This window comes from Athene noctua, chromosome 2 (genome assembly GCF_965140245.1).
Source record: "Athene noctua chromosome 2, bAthNoc1.hap1.1, whole genome shotgun sequence".
NCBI classification, from domain to species: domain Eukaryota; kingdom Metazoa; phylum Chordata; class Aves; order Strigiformes; family Strigidae; genus Athene; species Athene noctua.
The window spans coordinates 130,049,069-130,068,382 of record NC_134038.1 but is presented as its reverse complement, the minus strand read 5'-3'; the positions used below and the strand labels follow the sequence as shown (position 1 = coordinate 130,068,382).

General features: G+C 42.1%; 1 protein-coding gene across 5 annotated transcripts in view; it reads left to right on the top strand.

Moving 5' to 3' along the window:
• The first annotated feature begins 1,133 nt into the window (after positions 1 to 1,133).
• The window catches only part of SGCE (sarcoglycan epsilon), a 38,237-nt gene continuing 20,056 nt past the window's right edge, over positions 1,134 to 19,314 (top strand). For 2 of the 5 annotated variants that reach the window (XM_074900299.1, XM_074900300.1), the window contains exon 1: positions 17,646 to 17,768. Coding sequence is in view for 3 of the 5 variants with exons in the window: in XM_074900301.1 (XP_074756402.1) it covers positions 1,223 to 1,352; positions 17,646 to 17,768 (253 nt within the window). In the remaining 2 variants the exon portion in view is untranslated. Of the gene's footprint in view, positions 1,353 to 13,526; positions 13,632 to 17,645; positions 17,769 to 19,314 lie in introns of those variants that run through there. The other 3 variants (XM_074900301.1, XM_074900302.1, XM_074900303.1) reach the window with 3 other exon arrangements.

Sequence of the window (19,314 nt, the reverse complement as noted above, 5' to 3'; positions counted from 1 at the left end):
CTCAAGGGAGGTAACTGGCAGAAAAAAAACTCCACAACTCGAATAAAGTTATAAAAAAGGTATGTTTATTTTGGCACTGGGGTGCAAGGGGATTTCTCCACAAAGCTTGCACACCCACCGCACATTTTGCCAAAAACTTAAAGAGTGTGAATATACATATTCATTGGATTACATAACACAAACATACATATGCATGAGTAAGGCTGGGTGAGTTCGAAAGGCCGGTGTCAGCAGTTTATGTTCTCTTTGCACCTGCGCGTTGCCTCCTGGTGGGCGTCTCCGGGGCTTTGTTGGAGGAAGGCTCGTAGTCTTCCTCACCTTGTTTTTTCCCCATAGCATGCACAGATTGTCTTGGCCAATTTCTTGAATCACAAGAGCGTTTTTCAGGCCGTTTACTCATTCTATCTTATCTAAGAGAACCAATAGAACTACCATCTGTATTTACTCGTACCAAAACTCCAACTAGTTAGAGCACACCTGCTCCCCAAGGACAAAACCAAAATATTTTGCTGAACTACCAAGTTCTTGGTAGATTTTCAGAGTGAACTGCTTTGTTTTATGAACACAGTATTTCTTGGTAAAATTCCACAGAACAGTCTGGGCAAGCAGGATTCTTAGCAATATTAAAAAATACTGTAATTAATACTATAACTTGCTATAAGTAAGTAAATAAGTTGCTAGGCAGTTTTCTGTAAGTAAGTCTCAAAACAAGTAATCACTCCTCTGTATCAGAGGGAGCAGAGCTGTGAGAGGCAGGTAGCGAGGTGTCACCACCGCTGCCTTCCCCTTCCCACTCTGCCCATCAACACCTCCTCGCTTCACCACCACTCCGTTCCAGCCACATTTGCGCCGCCGGCCTGAGGCGAGCGGCCGGGCCCTGCCGCACATCGCACCCACTTCTCCGCCGGGAGAGCGCGGAACCCCAGCAGGGCATGTCCCCAGCCCTGCCAGGGCCCCACAGGCCGGCCTACCCCCGCCTTCAGGAGGCCTACGAGCACCGCTCCCCAAGAAGCCCGCACCATGCAGCGCGGCTCTCCCGCGGCCAGCCCGCTCCCCCCAACATGGCCGCCGCGGGCGGGGTGCGGCGGGCGGCTCCTCCCGGCATCCCCCGCGGGGCAGCGGCGCTGCCTGGAGACCGCCGGCGGGGCGGGGCGGGGGATGCTGCGGCCGCTGCGCGGCGAGGCGAGGCGGTGGCACGGCACGGCACGGCGCGGCACGGAGGATGCGGCGGCGGTGGTTGTGGCGACAGGAGCAGCAGGCGGCGGAGGAGGAGGAACGAGGAGCGATGCGGTACTACGCGGCGGGGCCCTGGCCGCACAGCGGGGGAGCCCTCACCACCCTCCTGCTGACAGGTCTGTCACGGTGGCGTTTTACCGCGGCAAGCGGGCACGGGCCTCGCCGGCAGCCGTCGGCCGGCGTCGCCGTGCCCCCTCTCTTGCGGGCTTCGCGTCCCCTCCCGGCAGCGCCGCTCCCTCCCCGCGTTGCCCTCAGGCTCTGCCCCGCTCTCCCTCGACTCTCTCTCCCCGTCGCTGCGGCGCCTGAGCTGCCGTGGCATCCCCCCGCCCCGCGGCTCCAGCCGCTTCCCGGCGCGGCGGCAGAGCCCCCGGAGGCGGTGCAGGGATGGCGGCCTGCCCGCCCCTCGCCTCTCCTGCTGCGGGGAGGACCGCCGCAGCCCTGCCCTCCCAGCGCGGCGCCTCGGGGGGAGCGCCTCGGCTCCGGCGGGGCCCCGAGCTGCGGCGGGGGGCGCGGCCCGGCGGTGTGGGAGCGGGTTTGCCGGCGGGGCGCGGGAGCGAGGCCTGGCTGAGAGCCGCTGCTGGGCGGGGGCGGGTGGCAGCGCCCGCTGCTCTCCTCCCCTCCCTCCTTCCAGCTGACAGAGCTGGTGCCTGTCCCCAGGCGCTGGGCTATTTGGAGCACAGAGGAATCTTTTGTATCCCCCTCCCGCTTCGCCCCCCCCCCCCCAAATGATTTCCCGATTTGACCACTTAATCCAACTGTTAGAGTTAAGACAACAAAAGTCTTAATCCCGCTCCCTAATGCATGTAAATAATAGCTGTCATGCAATAGGCAGGTTCCACATCCACGGAGTTCTTCACAGTGAAATACTTCAAGTGGGTAAGGCTTAATAGCAGCCCAGCCCCAGATGTGCCTTTGTGAGACTGTTGCTACCCCAAGAGCAAGTTAACAGCAATATATCTGTTTCTTTAGGTCATTTTAGGTCAGTGGTGTGACCTGAAAGATAACAAACCTGCTCAGTATCTTCCTGAATAATATTTAGGTACACTTCCAATACTTCTTTATGTATTTGGCCATACTTGTCATAGGATACTGACAGCAGAATTGACATGAGGCTTTGGACAGTTAGCATCTAAGCATCAAGTTGTTCATTATGAGGATAAAACTTGGCATTTGTTAGATGCAAGATACAGCTTTCTCCTTATGTGGAAATTCTGCTTTTTCGGCCTCCCTCTCCCAAGACCAGCTGTGGGACAATAACCAAGAAGGAGCTAGGACAGTCTTAAGATAAGCTTTCAGTATCAATTAAGATACTAAGTTTAAAAAAGTTCAACTGAAATGAGCTTCTAGAAGCTGAGTTGTGAGTTTAATCCACAAGTCCCTCCCAGGCTACATGGAAAAGGAGGAGGTCTTAAGGTTTTTAGTGTTAACTTTTCAACTTCAAATTCAGACCTTTTTAAGCTTGGTTCAGTTGGATTTTGTTAGTTAAAACAGCAGGATACACACTTTGAGACCAATGTAAAAAAGGAAGCATGAACTTAAGTTTTTAAGCTCTTTTAAGAGATATTTGTGTAAAATTTATTCTTCACAAAGGTGGAGTTTCATGGTATGTTTCTGGTCTGAATTCAGGTACAATACAAGACAGCTCGTAGAAGCTGAATGATGCAGACTGTCCCAGGAACTTACCAGAGCTCCTGCACCATCCTCCTTAAGCAAAAAACCCACCCCCCCACCCCCAAAACAAAGATTATTGTTTTCATGGTAGCATCTTCCTGCTTTCCCAGAGCTTGATGTCTCAACTATGACCATGTGAAAGAACTTCCAACCTCATCTGCTGTCTCAGATGAGTCACAGCTCTACATGAAAATCTTTTCTTTTGAATCCTGTTCTTAAGTAGACTTTACAGTACTGAAGCATTGCTTAACCAGGCAAAAGACATCTTACAGACAAAATGGAACATGAGAAGTAGCACAAGATCTGTAAACAGATTTCTTTGAGTTCTCCTCTACTAACAGGGATTAGTTTTTCCCATTACTATTGTAGCACTTGATCTACAGAGAAACTTGACCTAGCTTTATGCGGTTCTTAAAGATGTATGAAACCTATACATAAGAGCTTTTTGGAGGAGGCTGGCTGTGGTCAGAAGTCCAGGTTGCCCCCTTCCCACTCCTCTCTACCCTCCCTGTGGTGAAACGTTCAGGAATTTAAAGAAATTTAAGAGTTTAAAGGGTGTAAGTGTGATCTCAGAAGCCCAACATTTGCTCCTAGGGGGCTAATATAGTACTCAAATGAAAGGTACTGACTCTCAAACACTAGCTGATGATCATTTTCTCCACTGCTTGAAAAAATCGTTGTGAGAAGTGACATTTCATGTTAAGCATTTCTGATGCAAACTAGGTAGTTGTTTTTTGACTCCAGCTTCACAGTAACAGACATGGTAGAAGTTTACTAGATTAAACTAGTAGAGATGTCTGACATATTAGTTCGGCAGAGCAATGAATTACCCCCATATTCTGCTTCTACAGAGAGAGTGGTCATCAAAATGTTTTTTGAATGACTGTGGCCATTTTATGGTTGTTGCCCTATACTTGTACACTGAAACAATTAGTTGTCAGTGCCCGTGTTGTCCCTGGTTTTATTCCAGGAATAGGGAGTCATAGAGCATGGGGTCATATTCCCCTTTCCCTAGAAAGGGGTCAAAATGGGGAAGGAGCTCATCAGTTCTCACTTTAGAAGCTGTGATTACATGGTCACATTAGTTTGTCAGAAAGCTGAACTGCTGCCAGAAAACATTCTCCCGTCCTTCCACAGCTAGGCATTTTTCACTGCTTTGTCTATAGGTACTAAAAAACTAGTACAGTGATTTTGTGAATTGAATCACCTGGCTGAAAACTAGACCTCCCACAAACAAAAATTGTTCACGGAAAACAATTTACTGACCAGTTCTGGTACGGGATCATTTACACTGGTATGTGCTAGGTGGCCAAGAATGCGCTGGGAATCCTCACTTCCAGCACGGCTGCAAACTTACACTAGTTTAAAACAACTGTGAAATAACAGTCTAGGGTGGATATTCAGGAGACTGAACTAGATCCCTGCACTTGCCCCGCTGTTCACAGCAGAAGTGCTATTGGCAACACTGCTGCTCAGCCGCACCTCGTGGAGGGAGACAGAACGTTTCACGAACAATCGAGTGTTTTCAAACATACCATAGCATATCTGCCTTTTTTTCTTCTGTGGATGCAACCATAAGGGCAGAGAAACAGGTTTGCTTCATACATGGCTCCGAATCTCTCCCTGTGAAGATGTTGCCTGTCAAGTCTGTACTAATCTAGCCTAGATCAATAAATAAAATCTATTGTCAATGACGACTTGCTTGATTAAGTAATTATAGGAAGGAAAAGCTAGCCGTTCTGTTAGTATGCTTTTAATTACAGAAGTACATTATTTATAGGTGGTATAGCTTACATGGAGACATCTAAGAAGTCTTATAGCTGACTTCTTTCTGTCTTTATAGCAGGAATTCGTCTTGTAGATGTAACTTTTAGTGTGTAAAGAGAGGCTTATTTTTGCTCCTTAATGTTTTTATATTTGGTTAGAAGTTCGTTTAAGTACTTCAGGAGTTACAGTCACCAAAGTAAAACCCCTTATTTAGAAGAAAGACTATTTCTGACTAAGAAGAAGGAATTTCAAACCTAGACAAGAATATCTGCTATGGTACAGCTTTTGGGCTGTTCTTGCGTAGATATTGATAAATTTACAGCAGACACTATCAGTGTAGAGTGCTTTCTTTTGGCAGAGCTCTAGAGGAAAAGAGGGCAGTTGCTAGTTTTAATTACTTCCATAGGAATTTGAAAGAAACACAAGAGAAGAGCCAAGAAACCAGAGAACGCATATTGGTTTCCCTCCTAATCAGTTGAATGGTTTTTCAAGCAAGTAGTAGCAAGAAGTAGTGCAACCAAGAAGTGCTCTGACCTGAGCAGTTTTTAGATTACTATCTTACTGAAGTGTTTTCAGCGCATAACAGGGTGCTACAGATGAAGAGCTGAAAGTAAGGATTTTGGTATTCACTGATAAGTATTGCTGTGTTGGAATTAACAGGAACATGTTACATAGGTCAAAAGCATACATTGTTTTGTTAACAGTCTAGTTATGGTGCTCATTATGTAATACAAAAAAAAAATTGTTTACATAAACATAGACTGTGTCTAAATGTTGTTACAATTGCAACACAAACAACCAAAATGTGTTTTAAAGATAGATTATTTTTACTGGCAGTCCAAGCCGTGAGAAGTTAGAAAGAACAATCTAGTGATCAGACAGAAGTCTCAGCTTCTTCAAATCTATGACTTTTCTGAATCCCTTCAGTTTTTTAAATCAATTGCCATCTCAGAAATTTGGAATGTAATTGTAGGGATACTCTAATAATTCATATCAAGAGGTGATAGAAATGTAGGGGGCGTCCTGGAATAGCATGTTTACAGGATCACCTGGCCATATCCCTTGGTTACACTGTGAACTTGGGGCTGAACTGCAGGAACTAGCAATGTTTTCCTCACCTTCATGGAAAGCTATTCTAATTTGGTTCTCTTGTCAGGCCTGCAGTAGGAGGGAGAATGGCAGTGGGTAAATGTTACTATTAATAAAGCATGAGGTTTTTGTTCTCCCAGTAGTTAATTTGCAGCATTCCTAGGAATGCAAATGCCAAAGTTTCACAGCGAGACTAACAATATGCCTTATTGAGTTACTTTTCTTGAATGATAACAGAGATATATTCAGATGTTACAGTAATCAGTGGGTAGCACAAACAGGTAGAAAACCATTACCTACTGAACAAAGATGAATAAGCTTAGAAGCCTTTGGGTTTGATTTGAACTTTTACACAGTTATAATAAATGGAGTGCAGAGGGACCTGAGCAATCCACAATGGCGAACTAACTCAAATTAGTTCTTATTTCTTCTGTAGTAGCTGTTGTTGAAGGGGTTCTTATCTATTAGAATATAATTAATCTCAATGTGAATTTCCACTGAGATAATCCACTTTGATTCATAGTAAATTTCTACAGAGATGATTGCTTATGTACTGCATATTAGGTGAGAGGAAGGGGTGTGGAGGTTGGAAAAGGAGGGAGAGTAGGTGGTAGTGCAGCTTCTGCCTCCTCTAGTGGATGATGTAACCAATTCATAGAAACATAGAATGGTTTGAGCTGAAAGGGACCTTAAAGATCATCTTGTTCCACCCCCCCTGCCATGGGCAGGGACACCTTCCACTAGACCAGGTTGCTCAAAGCCCCGTCCAACCTGGCCTTGAACACTGCCAGGGAGGGGACAGCCACACCTTCTCTGGGCAACCTGTGTCAGTGTCTCACCACCCTCACAGAAAAGAATTTCTTCCTTATATCTAATCTAAATCTTCCCTCTTTCAGTTTAAAACTGCTACCCCTCATCCTATCACTAGAATCCCTCCCCATCTTTCCTGTAGCCCCCTTTAAGTACTGGAAGGCCACTATAAGGTCTCCCCAGAGCCTTCTCTTCTCCAGGCTGAACCATCCCAACTCTCTCAGCCTGTCCTCATAAGGAGATCCAGATGGGGTCACATGAGAGTGGAGTAGAGGGGGAGAATCATCCCCCTCAACCTGCTGGTCATCCTTCCTCTGATGCAGGATACGGTTGGCTTTCTGGGCTGTGAGCACACACTGCTGTCTCATAGTCCATTTTCCATCGACTAATACCCTGGAGTCCTTCTCCACAGGGCTGCTCTCTATCCACTCATCACCCAGCCTGTATTTGTGCTTGGGATTACCCTGACCCATGTGCAGGACCTTGTACTTGGCCTTGTTGAACTTCATGAGGTTCACACGGTCCCACCTCTCCAGCCTGTCCAGGTCCCTCTGGATGGCACATCCCTTCCCTCCAGCGTGTCAACCGCACCACACAGCTTGGTGTTGTTGGTAAACTTGCTGAGGGTACACTCGATCCCACTGTCCATGTCACCAACAAAGATGTTAAACAGCACTGGTTCCAATATTGACCCCTGATGAGAAACACCACTTGTCTCTGGTCTCCACTTGGACATGGAGCCATTGAACACAACTCTTTGAGTGTAACCATCCAGGCAATTCCTCTTCCACCCTGAGGGCTCCATCTGTCAAATCCATGTCTCTCCAGTTTAGAAACAAGGGTGTTGTGTGGAACAGTGTCAAATGCTTTGCACAAGTCCAGGTAGATGATGTGAGTTGCTCTTCCCTTATCCACCAATGCTGCAACCCCACTGTAGAAGGCCACCAGATTTGTCAGGCATGATTTACCCTTAGTGGCTGTCACCAGTCACCTCCTTATTTTCCATGTGCCCTACCATAGTTTCCAGGAGGATCCACTCCATGATCTTGCCAGGCACAGAGGTAAGATGGGCTGGCCTCTAGTTCCCCAGGTCTTCCTTTTTTTTCCTTTTTAAAAATTGTGGTTGTTTCCCCTCTTCCAGTCAGTGGTAACTTCAACATACTGCCACAGCTTCTCAGATATGATGGACAGCAGCTGAGCCACTTCATCCGCTAGTTCCCTTAGGATTCTCAGATGCATCTTATCAGGTCCCATGGACTTGTGCACCTTCAGTTTACTTAGATGGTCTCAAACCCGATCATCTACAGTGGGTGATTTTTTGTTCTCCCAGTCCCCACCTTTGCCTTCTGCGACTTGGGCGGTGTGGCTGGAGCACTTGCTGCTGAAGACTGAGGCAAAAAAGTCATTGAGTACCTCAGCCTTCTCCATATCCTGGGTAACCAGGTTTCCTGTTTCCTTCTGGAGAGGCCCACATTTTCTCTAGTCTTCCTTTTATCACCAATGATGAAGCTTTTCTTGTTGCTCTTGATGTCCCTGGCCAGGTTTAATTCTGTCAGGGCTTTGGCCTTCCTAACCTGATCCCTGGCTGCTCAGACAAGTTCTCTGTATTCCTCCTACACTATCTGTCCTTGCTTCCACCCTCTGTAGGCTTCCTTTTTCTGTTTGACCTTGTCCAGGAGCAATTTGTTCCATCCATGCAGGCCTCCTGGCAGTCTTACCAGACTTTCTCTTTGTTGGGATGCATCATTGCTCCTGAGCTTGGACAAGCTGATTCTTGAATATTAACCAGCTTTCTTGGGCATCTCTTCCCTCCAGGGCTTTATCCCATGATACTCTGCCAAGCAGATCCCTGAAGAGGCCAAAGTCTGCTCTCTCCTGAGTTCCAGGGTAGTGAGCTTGTTGTGCGCCCTCCTGGCTGCCCTAAGGATCTTGAATTCCACCATTTGATGGTCGCTGCAGCCAAGGCTGCAGTGGTGTCATTGGTAAACTTGCTGAGGGTGCACTTGATCCCTTACATTTCTCACCAGCCCCTCCTTGTTTGTGAGAACAAGGTCTAGCATAGCACCTCTCCTTGTCGGCTCCTCTATCAGATGGAGAAGGAAGTTATCATGGCATTCCAGGAACCTCCTGGCTTGCTTATGCCCTGCTGTGTTGTCCCTCCAACAGATACCAGGGTGGTTGAAGTTCCCATGAGGACCAGGGCTTGTGAACGTGAGGCTGCTCCCATCTGTCTGCAGAGGGCCTCATCCACTCGGTCTTCCTGGTTGGGTGGCCTGTAGCAGACCCCCACTGTAATGTCTCCTTTCCCTCTCTTCACTTTCATCCTGCTGTTTAATTGAGCAGATATCTCAGTACTGGACACCAGTGGATCCTCAGTAACTGCCTGGGTACAAGCTCTGACTTGAGCTGTGGGCTAAGGACCTTGATGCATACAGCTCAATGTGACAGATGTTTTGTTTCAACTTAGTGGTGTCAGTTTCTAACTGTTCTGCTCAATGGTTCTCAGCAGCCTGTCAGAAATCTGTGCCACGTGTGGACCTGTGCTTCTAGCTCAGGATGTGGGAAGGACTCTGAGCCAGATGGGATATGCTGTAGAGGAGTGCAAGGGTAGTTTATTTGGAGCAGGATTGTGTGGTAAGAGAGTAAAGGGTAGTGAAGGCATGGCCTGAGGTCCTGGTCTGTGGCATGAAAGTAACAAGTATGTGTTTAGGTCAGGGCCCAGGTGAGGGTGGAGGTGTGGGAGAGAGGGGAAGTGCTGGATATTGAGAGCTGGAGCTGTGTGTTGCCTCAGTAGTGGGAGAGATGGGCTTGAGATCCTACTTGAAAGAAGCAATAAGGAGGATAGGTAAGGGTGCAGGATGGTGTGGGGATGTTAGACAGTAGTAAAGTACAGGGGAGGCAAGGTTGGTCCATGATACTTAGGTCCTTTTTGGATTGCAATGTGGGCAGAAAATGTTTTGTATATTTTCTCTGTTAAATATTCTTCTCTAAAATATTAATATTTAAAACATTTACCTAAAACCTATGCAAATATAATTGAAGGGAAAAGAATGTAAAATAGTAGAAATAGAATGTATATTTATAAAATAATACAAATATTTAAAAAATAAATATAATAGAAAATAAAATTAAAAGATTAGTTAAAGAAAAATACGATTAAAGAAAAGAAAATGGAAACACTCTAGATGTACTTCACCTGGGCATGTTCAAATCCGGGCACAGACCTGTGAGTTGCTCCTGATGTTAAAAGCACTGTTGGGTGCTCCAGCAACTGTGGCAACACGTATAACAAACTGGAGAGCCTGACATTATTATCATGTTTTTCAGCATGAGTACAAGGCTGATTAAATGAATTCTAAACTGTCTCTTTGATAAAATGCATAGTTTGTATCCCTGAATTCTGTAGTATAAGGCCTCTTTTGTCATCCTCTAATCATATTCACAGATCTTCCCTGAGCTTTCTTCATGTTGTCACTGTGCTTCTTGAAGTACTAGACACAGCTTTTGAACAGTGATATCTGTGTCAAGTACAAAAATAAAATATCTCTGCACCTCCTTGATGTTGCTGTTTACATATCAGCCGTTCTAACCAGTCTTCTGCTGAAAGCTTTTGTTCAACCAGACAGCCTGATGCATCTCTCTAGTTTTTCATCAAAGTTCAGCATCCCTGAAGTGCGTGCTCTGTAGTGTGCTTATGACATTCTGCCTTTGTTCCTGGGTATGCATTTACATTTTATTCTGTTGAGGTGTACATCACTGATCACCTTTTTACTAAATAATGCAGACTGTTCTATGTTAGTAGCATATCATCTCTGGGATTTGTCAATCTCCTAGCCTTTTTTTTTACCAGCAAATTTTATCAATATATATTATACATCCAGGTCATATATATATATATATATATTTTATATATGTATAAAAAGTCAAATTGCATAAGACCAATGCCAGAATCATGTGAGGCCCACTACAAATCTCATACAACATTATCTCTCCTGTAGCCCTATTCTCTTGCTTTAGACTGCCATTTCTGTGGTGAAAGCTGTTGAATGGGCAGCGTACTCCTGAATTATTTCACACCTGTCATTTGAAATCAAATAGAGATGGTCATATATGTTTATATTAAAACGTCATACTGTAAACTCTAGGATCTGAAAATAGGCACACTGATTGCTTTTCCAGTTCCCCCGTGAAATGCAGTGTAGGGTGGAGAGGTGGACAGGTAACCACTTTAATCCCCACAGCTAAACCTAGCATAACTTGTGAACTCAGATCAAAGAAAAGACACTTACTGATCATTTATATTAAAAAATGCATCTTATTTTGCTTGGTGCTGTTTGTAGCTGACAAGCTACAAAAATTGCCCAGCTCATCCTGTTGAAATATTGGAACAACTTCATTTTACCTTTTTGTAATTTCTTGAGTGTTCCAAGAATTATAGAATGTTTACACTAAAGGTCACATTCAGTACTGAGTTGAATAGTTGGATAGTCCCTAGGACGGTATTATATTAAGACTTGCAATGTATGCAGATCAGTTCAGCAGGGAGAAAGTTGTCCATCTTGCAGGACATGTAAAACACTGAGTGTGGATTAATACCTTTTTATTAAATCAGATCCTTTTTGTATATTTGAAATCAAATAAATTTAACAGAAATTTGTAATTTAGAAACATTATTCTGTCAGCATGGTAATTTGGAAGTGTAGCTTTTTTTATTACACTTACGGTTTGAGCTTAGAAGGCAACTGAGCACCCTGCAGCCACTTGCTCTTACTCCTTCCCCTTCAGGAATGGGGAGGAGAAAATAAAACAAAAGGTTTGGGAATTGAGATAAGGACAAAGAAGGATGACTCACCCATTATGGTCATGGGCAAAAGACAGACTTATTAGGGGAAGAAAAAGAACATCAGTTTAATTCAAACACCACCAACATTTAACAATCAGAGAAGGACAGTGAGCAGTATAACCACATCTTAAAAACACCTCTCCCCCCACCCCCTCTTCCTGGACTCAGCTTTGCTCCTGATTTCTCTACCGTCTCCCCCTCAGTGGATGGGGGTTGTGGTCAGTTTATCACCCTTTGTCTCTGCTGCTCCTTCCTCCTCAGGTGGGGGTTGAGGGGCACTCCTCACACTATTTCCCAGCTCCAGCATGGGGTCGCTCTCACAGGATACAGTCCTCCACAAACTTTCTCTGACATGACTCCTTCCCACAGGCTGCAGCTCTTCACAAAGTGCTCCAGCATGGGTCCCTCCAGCACATTGTAGTCCTCCCAGTAGTGCTGATCTACAACAGTGTGGGCTTCCCTCAGAGTCCTGACCTTCTTCGGGCGCAGTCACCTGCTCTGGTGTAGGGTCCTCTGTGGGCTGTAGGTCGGCATCTGCTTCACCATGGACCTCCACAGGCTGCAAGGGAGTCTCTGCCTCCTCCTCCTCCTTTCGTTCACTGACCTCGGTGTTTGCATAGGTGTCTTCCTCACAACTCCCAATTCCTCCTCCCAGGTTCCCCTTCATAAATACGTTATTGTAGAGGCGCAGCCATTGTAGCTGATTGGTTCGGCCTTGACCAGAGGTGGGTCTGGCTGGGAGCTGGGGGAGCTTTGAGAAGCTTCTCACAGGGGCCACCACTGTAGCCTGTCCCACTCCAAAACCCTTGCCACACACACACACACACATGCACATAAACCCAATACACACTTCATCCTCAATTCCATTTTAGGTGTTACCATTATAAATGACTCATTCACATGCATAGATTGAGCATTTGTGTATCTTGACTACTGCTTAAGCCAGATCTGTTGGGCCTTCTAAATTCTGTTTGGAGGACGTGATATCAGTAATGTAATAGCTGACCAGTGTAACTGTCAGCAGAAGTCTCCACAGATGTTTAAGCTTCTATTTTAAGTGATATTTGCATACTTTGAGTGTTTGCCAATAAGTGTTCATTTCTTCCTGCAAACTGTATGCAAGTACTGCTACTTGATGGTGGGCTTTTTTTGTTACTATTTTTACAAGGAAGTTAAGATGCTGATCTGATAATACTTTTTAACTGGGGTTTGATGTGAGTTCTTGCTCCCAAACTGTTTCAAAAGAAAGACTGTTTATTATGGCCACTTTCCCTTTACGAGCATCTGACTGAAATTCCTTCCCTCTGCACTTTCAGTTGGCATGTAACTATACAAACAGCTGATATATCTATTATTCATCACAGAAGAAAGGGAACAAAAGAACAAAAAGTGGGAAGTGAGGAGGGAGCTTTCTCAGGCAGTTCTGCTACTGGTAAAAGTCACTCTGTCAGCTCCACAGCTGCTTTCTGGCTCCTGTAATCATTTGCTCCTCAGCACATTTAAACCTTCCTGCACCTTCAGCTTCACTGATGCAGCTGTTTTCAGGCTGTGTTCTAGCTGTGTGGGATGAAGACAACCATTTTTAACTGGTTCTTTTTTCAAAATTGATTATTGGTTATGCCTGCAAGGCAAAGTGATCAACCCCATGTGTCTTTATATAAAGATGCTTTGCTTATATAAGCAAAGCTGTGCTCTTGACTTTATTACTTTTCTCTACTTTGGTCAAATCATACTATGCCGGTGAAAGTAACTTTAGATACGTCTTTACCTGTATATTACGTTTTGCCAGTGCAAATATATTTATCAGAAAATGCTCTTAATCATCTTCATCAGTATAATTATGTCAGCAGAAGTGTCTGCAGAGTTTTAGGTGTTTAATGTAAACTTAGCTTATTTGGAAAAATTAGCGTGAAAAAAGTCACTGTCAGGAAGATTATTAGGTGTTTATTCAAATCAAACACCACTGTTTTTTTTAACCTGAGGTTTCTAAACTCTGAACTGAGTTTAGAACCTGATATAGAAGGCATCTGATCCCATCTGATACTTGGTTTGTGGGAGTCTGTTGATCTGACTAATTTTATTTTTTTTGCGTTTGTTTTATTCTGAAAAGCTTTTTTGTTAAGCTCTGCTGATGGCAATAGTGGAACAGTTAACTGGACGACTAAGCAAGCCCACAGTTATATTATCAGCAGAATAAAGGCTGTTGAGAAGAATGGTGAGTTTAGGCTGTAAATTTAAATCCCGTGTTGGTTCAGTCAAATCTGCTTTTAATATTACTCTTGCTTTTTCAGTCATGTCCTTGTTTTAGGAATAAGGTGCTATTTCAAGGTAAGTACTTTGGAAAATTCCACATTTCTTCAATCTTTTAAACATTCACAGACCTGTGTGTCTTTGAGTCTTCCCCAACTTTTTCTGTTCCTATAGCTTTGCTTAAAATAATGGCTGTGCGTATACCTAATATTGCACATTTTCTTATCACGGCTGGTTGCTTGGAGATACCTCTGCAGTTTGCTTAATACAATAACTTGTCTGTAACAATTAAAATCTTTTCATATGCATAAATGACAGTAAAATAGTCTTTTTACGTATGTAAGTACACACAGAATATTTTAGTTAGTGTATACTAGCTGAGAAAAGGCTTTGTGCTGATTGCCTATCCAGGCAGGCAGTCTGGATTGGCCCCCAAATCAGGTTATTTCTGGGGTTGTGCTTCATCTGCTAAAAATCAATGGGGAGAGAACCTGTTGAAATTACCAGAAAAAAATTCAAGGTAGATTTTTTTTTTTTTTTTTTTTTTTCTGAAGATCATCAACATAGAGTCTTCAACCAACATGGTAAATCTTCTGAAATTTCTGAAGATGGGGGTTATCTGTGTCTGATAACAGGCTCCAGGCTGGAGGGTGATACAATCCTAGCTGAATTCCCGGCTGTGCCCATGTTCAAGTCCTACAAGAACAACAACCGGGACAGTTTCTATACACGTTTGAATAAGTGGTGTGTATTTTTGAACCTTCAGTTCCCAATTAATCTACTTTCACAATCTCCAGAACTTCTAACCTTTCTGCACAGATGTATCGTGGGATCTACAGAAAGTCCCCCAAGGGATCTGGAAACAGGAAGGAAGAAAACACTGCTGTTGAGGTAGCTGATACTGTCTTTTTTCCAGCCGGAATTGGTTGTGATCCTATGTAGTGAAGATTTTTAATTTCCCCTGTTAGTTTTAGAGAAGCCTTTCAGAGTCCCTGAGGTTTTTATCTTCCACAAGGAATTTGCCCAGGCAATTCACATCTGGCAGTCTGCTGTATGAGATTAGTATCTAGAAGTTGGTAAGTATACTCAGTTTCATCCCTAGATCACCTAAGATGATTGCACATTCATCTCCAGTCTCAGGCAAGCTTATAAAAATAACTGTGGGTTTTAAAAGCTTTTGAAGAAAATAGCATTTCACTTGTTTCGTTATTGAAAAGCAGTGATTGCTGTAGTGGGCTGAAGACTCATCATTTCCCTTCTGATTTTGAAGAAACTTCATAGGGGAAAAAGAGAGCTGCTCTGACAAGGGGGGGTGAGAACTTTCAAATTCTTAATTTCCATACTTGTGTCTTTACAATGTGTTTGTCATAAGATAAAATAGGTTTATGGGTTTTTTTCCTTTCAAGAGGCATTTTTAGGCTTCCACCAAGATCACCATTTTATATCTGCATGAAATCCTTATTGGTATGCTTACTCCAGCAACAGAGGACATCTCGTTAACTAGGAACGGGCAGGCATTTAGTGGTGGCAATAGATTTCTTCTGACAAAAAAAAAAAGTTACATGGGTTTTTTTCCAATAACTGATGATTCTGTTATCATTCTTCCTTTCTAAAACTATTGCTTATGGAGAAAATATACATTACTTTTTCACTGTTCTTCCTGTTTGAAATGGATTTTCATTGTAGAGTCAAAGCATCAGAATGGAAAAATGGATTTTTTTTTTCTAGATATTTGATCTGTTTTCAGCCAGCCACCATATTTTTGTCAGCTTTTCTGCTCTATTAATGTTATTACTTTTTCAGCTTTCTTAAAAATATTTTAAAGGAAATTAATTAGTTTCCTTGTTCTATTTACAGATCGTTCACAGAAGTGAGTGCAAAAGTTTTTTGGGTCATCAATTTACTAATTTTAATTATACAAATCTAATTGCTATGTTACTGTACTTAAATCAAGTCTACATAATTAAAATTACAGTAACTAGTTTATTAACCACACAAAATTGTAATAACCTATTTAAATATCAGGATCCACTTTTTTCTTTAAGGTAAAATTATTAGAGAGGTATTATGTCAGTACTGTGTTAAAAGTGGTTTCCAAAAGTGAGAGAAGGCAGCTACTGTGGAATTTGATCAATAGTATATCCAGAGCTTGAGACTGTTAATTCTGCAACATCAGGCTTGAAGAGTGGGAAGTATGTAACTAAATGTAGAGGACTACATTACAAATGTCTGCATCTCCTCTCAGCTGCTTCTGCAGTCCGGGGAGATCTAGTCAGTGTAGTCAGGAATCTAGGACATGATTCATCTCATTTTACAGGAGAAATCAAATTAATCAACCCCTAGAAGTGTCTGTTTCTTTTCCACTGACTATAAAAGGAGCCTGGCTAACTCAGTGGTGGATGTTGTTTCTGTAAGGCATCTAAAATTAGGTGAGATAGATTCCATACGGAGTACGTGGTGCGAGGGGATGGAATGTCTGTGATTAATGCCTAATTAGCAGTGGCTTTTTAAGCAGATCTCAAGGAAGAAGGTTGGTATAATGATAAGGCTGCAGAAATTATACCAGGATTAGAAAATTACACCAGTTTGAGCCACATTTCAAATGTATTTTGCTTATTGATCCAAGTGTTGAAAGTAGCACTTTGTCTTCTAGGAGGTACAAGTTTGTACCTATGAGTTTGTTACAATGACTCTGAAATCTCTTTCGGAGTTGCTTTTCCCTATGACATTACCCCATGCTGTATGGCCTGTAATCTTTGTTTGGAGATGTGACTTCACATAAAGTTTTTTCCAGTTTAGCAAGCAAGGCAGGTAGCTATCTATATCTGCATCTGTGACTTATCTTTATTTACCACTTGTGTAATCCTCATCTCATTGATGAAAATTATCAGCAATGATTGATTCTTTCAGGACGCTGACTTAAAATTGAAGAGTAGTATGGAATAGTAGTACAACCTACAGTGTGTCTTGTTAAAACACCATGACAAGCACCTATTAGATCAGTATTCTCCATTTATACTTAAATTTTTAAACATGGCAGTAAAGTGGTTTCTTACCTATTTAATGTATCATATTGATTTTTTTGTATTCTTCTAATTCTTTAAAATTTGTATATAGTGCTGTGCCAAATGTGTTACACCCAAATAAGATTTTATTTTAACAACTAAATTTGTAACTGCATAAAAAATAGCATATTGTTTTTACATATGCTGGTTGTTCTTTTAGGTTTTCCTTTCGGCTTTTCATTCTGAGTCATTTAAAATACAGCTTCATTTTTTTGTTTGGAATCAGTGACACCTGACTGGCCTATAATTGCCCATGTTCTTCTGTTTTATCCTTCAAAACAAGCACAGCATCTTCAATAACAAGCTCTCTAACCAGATTTTTAGATGTATGTTAACTGAACTTGCTGGGTCTAAGAAAGTCTGGCTTTAAAAATTCATAGAAATCCTGAGCTGAAGTGAATTGCTTTGTCCTTTTCTGTACAAGAACTGAAAAATCTGTGATTTCCATTCAGTAAGGAATCAGTATCATCGATTGGTAAGGTTCCTCTGTTTCTCATATTCCTTATTTCTGTGTAAAATACCAGGAAAACACAATTGTATCATTCTTTTAATGTATTTTTATTCATGTAATATTACAAATAAACCAACTATAAAATTACAATAGCCTCTCTCAGTTTGGTGTTTTTTTTAATTGCAGTAGAAATAAAGGGTTCATACAACTTCTGAAATACTAACATAGCCAGTTTTGTTTATTGCCGTTTTGGAAGGGATCCTGTTGGGCAGAGAGAGGGTTTGCTCTGTGTTCTGTCCCTAAATCTGTGCAACCTTTTAAAAAACTTATTAACAGGTATCTAATACTCATTGCTTTCCTTCTTCCAGATTGCCCACATTGCTATTGAAATGCATGCTGTGTTATCTAGAGCATGTCTCATTTTTGCTTTTTTCTGTCTCTTATCTTCCTTTCTGCTTTTCAGTGTACACGATTCTGTCTAAGGTGCACTCTGATCGGAATGTATACCCTTCTGCTGGAGTTCTTTTTGTTCATGTTTTGGAGAGAGAGTACTTTAAGGGGGAATTTCCTCCTTACCCAAAGCCTGGTATGGGATGCTAACATCTTCCATATTATATAAAAATGTAGAAAAAAAAAAAAAAAAGTTTTAAAAATTTCAAGTCTATTTCGCATACCTTAGAGTTTGGCATGTAGCGTACATAGAACAGTTTTTAGTTTCTGTTGAAATATCTTCAAATGAAATAGCGTATGTGGTCCTACAAGTTTAGAATGTTCTGGTTTGTGATCATCATTTGGGAAAAGATGCATATAACTGTGTATTGTGAAAAATGTGTTTAATAATTTGGGAAGGCGTGATAACACTTTACATATAGGAAGTATACTTTTTCACTTTTGCATTAAATAATTATTAAACATCCATGATTTCTTATGTCTCTTAAAAATGCTGTTTATCTGGTCACTGTTTCAGATGTAGTAGGTATTAGGCTATGTGAAGGAGTGCTTTGAAAACATAATAACCTTGAGACACAATAGAAGATGAAATCAAATGTGAGACTATGTAATGATGTTTTCTTTCATTTAAAACAAACGCTCCTTTGGATTCAGCCTTCTTCATATATTTAAGAACAGTTTATTATTAATAAGCAGTTTGTTTTTAGAGAAAGTTGTGATTTCCTAAGTATGGAGTTTTGACATACACCTAAGGCAAACCTAAAGGATTGATCACTGGCAAGTTAGAATATATATAAGCAATCTAGAGGGGGGGGAAGAGAAGGAGAGAACATTCTGCCTCCACATGCTTATCAACAATGAAAAGGAATAATAAATATATAAATATGTCTTATTTAGATAAATATAACTGTCCTATTTTCCTATTAAAATAGGAAAAAAACCTACAATAAATGTACAGTGCACACATAATCAAAGCCTGTTTCATTAATAAGCTTTTGAATTGAGAGTACTAGTTTCAAAACTCACTTAAAAGAAAAAACAAGCTTCTGTTAGCATTGGTTAAATTTTGTCATGAATAAAACCGGATGTTTAAAAAATTTCCTCTCCTTGAAAAATGGTTGCTTTTCCTAGCATGTATACCTGGGTCTTCATTTCATATAACAGTGACTGGCAGAGTGAAGTTTGCCTCGGTCCCATTTTCTCCCTGTTTTGACACACAGATGGAAGGAACCTGGAAATTTTACTGAAGATGGGTTGTGTTTTGAATCTTTGCAGCCCCAGCCTGTCTTGACATTCTCGTGATTTGAAGGCAATATGAATCTGATTTCAGATACTGCTGAAATTGTTGTATCCGTAGACGGTTGTGATCATATCAGAAATTCACTGTAAGGCCAGCTGTTACCACAGCCCTTTTGTTTTTGTCTGCTCTGCTGGATCGTTCACATTGCCTACCTTGATGGAGGGCAAACCAGAATGTATCACAGGTGGCTTTCAGAATTTTTTTCCCCAAATCATTTGTGATGCTGGGAATTTTATTATGAATGAAATAGATTACATTACTGGGATGTCCTGAGAGAATCGTGAGCAAAGTTGTGTTATACCCTGGTGCTGGGTTGGTGTGGTTTGCATTCCTTTTACCCACAGCCAGATGTGTAAATGCATACCTGAAAACTAGTTACCCT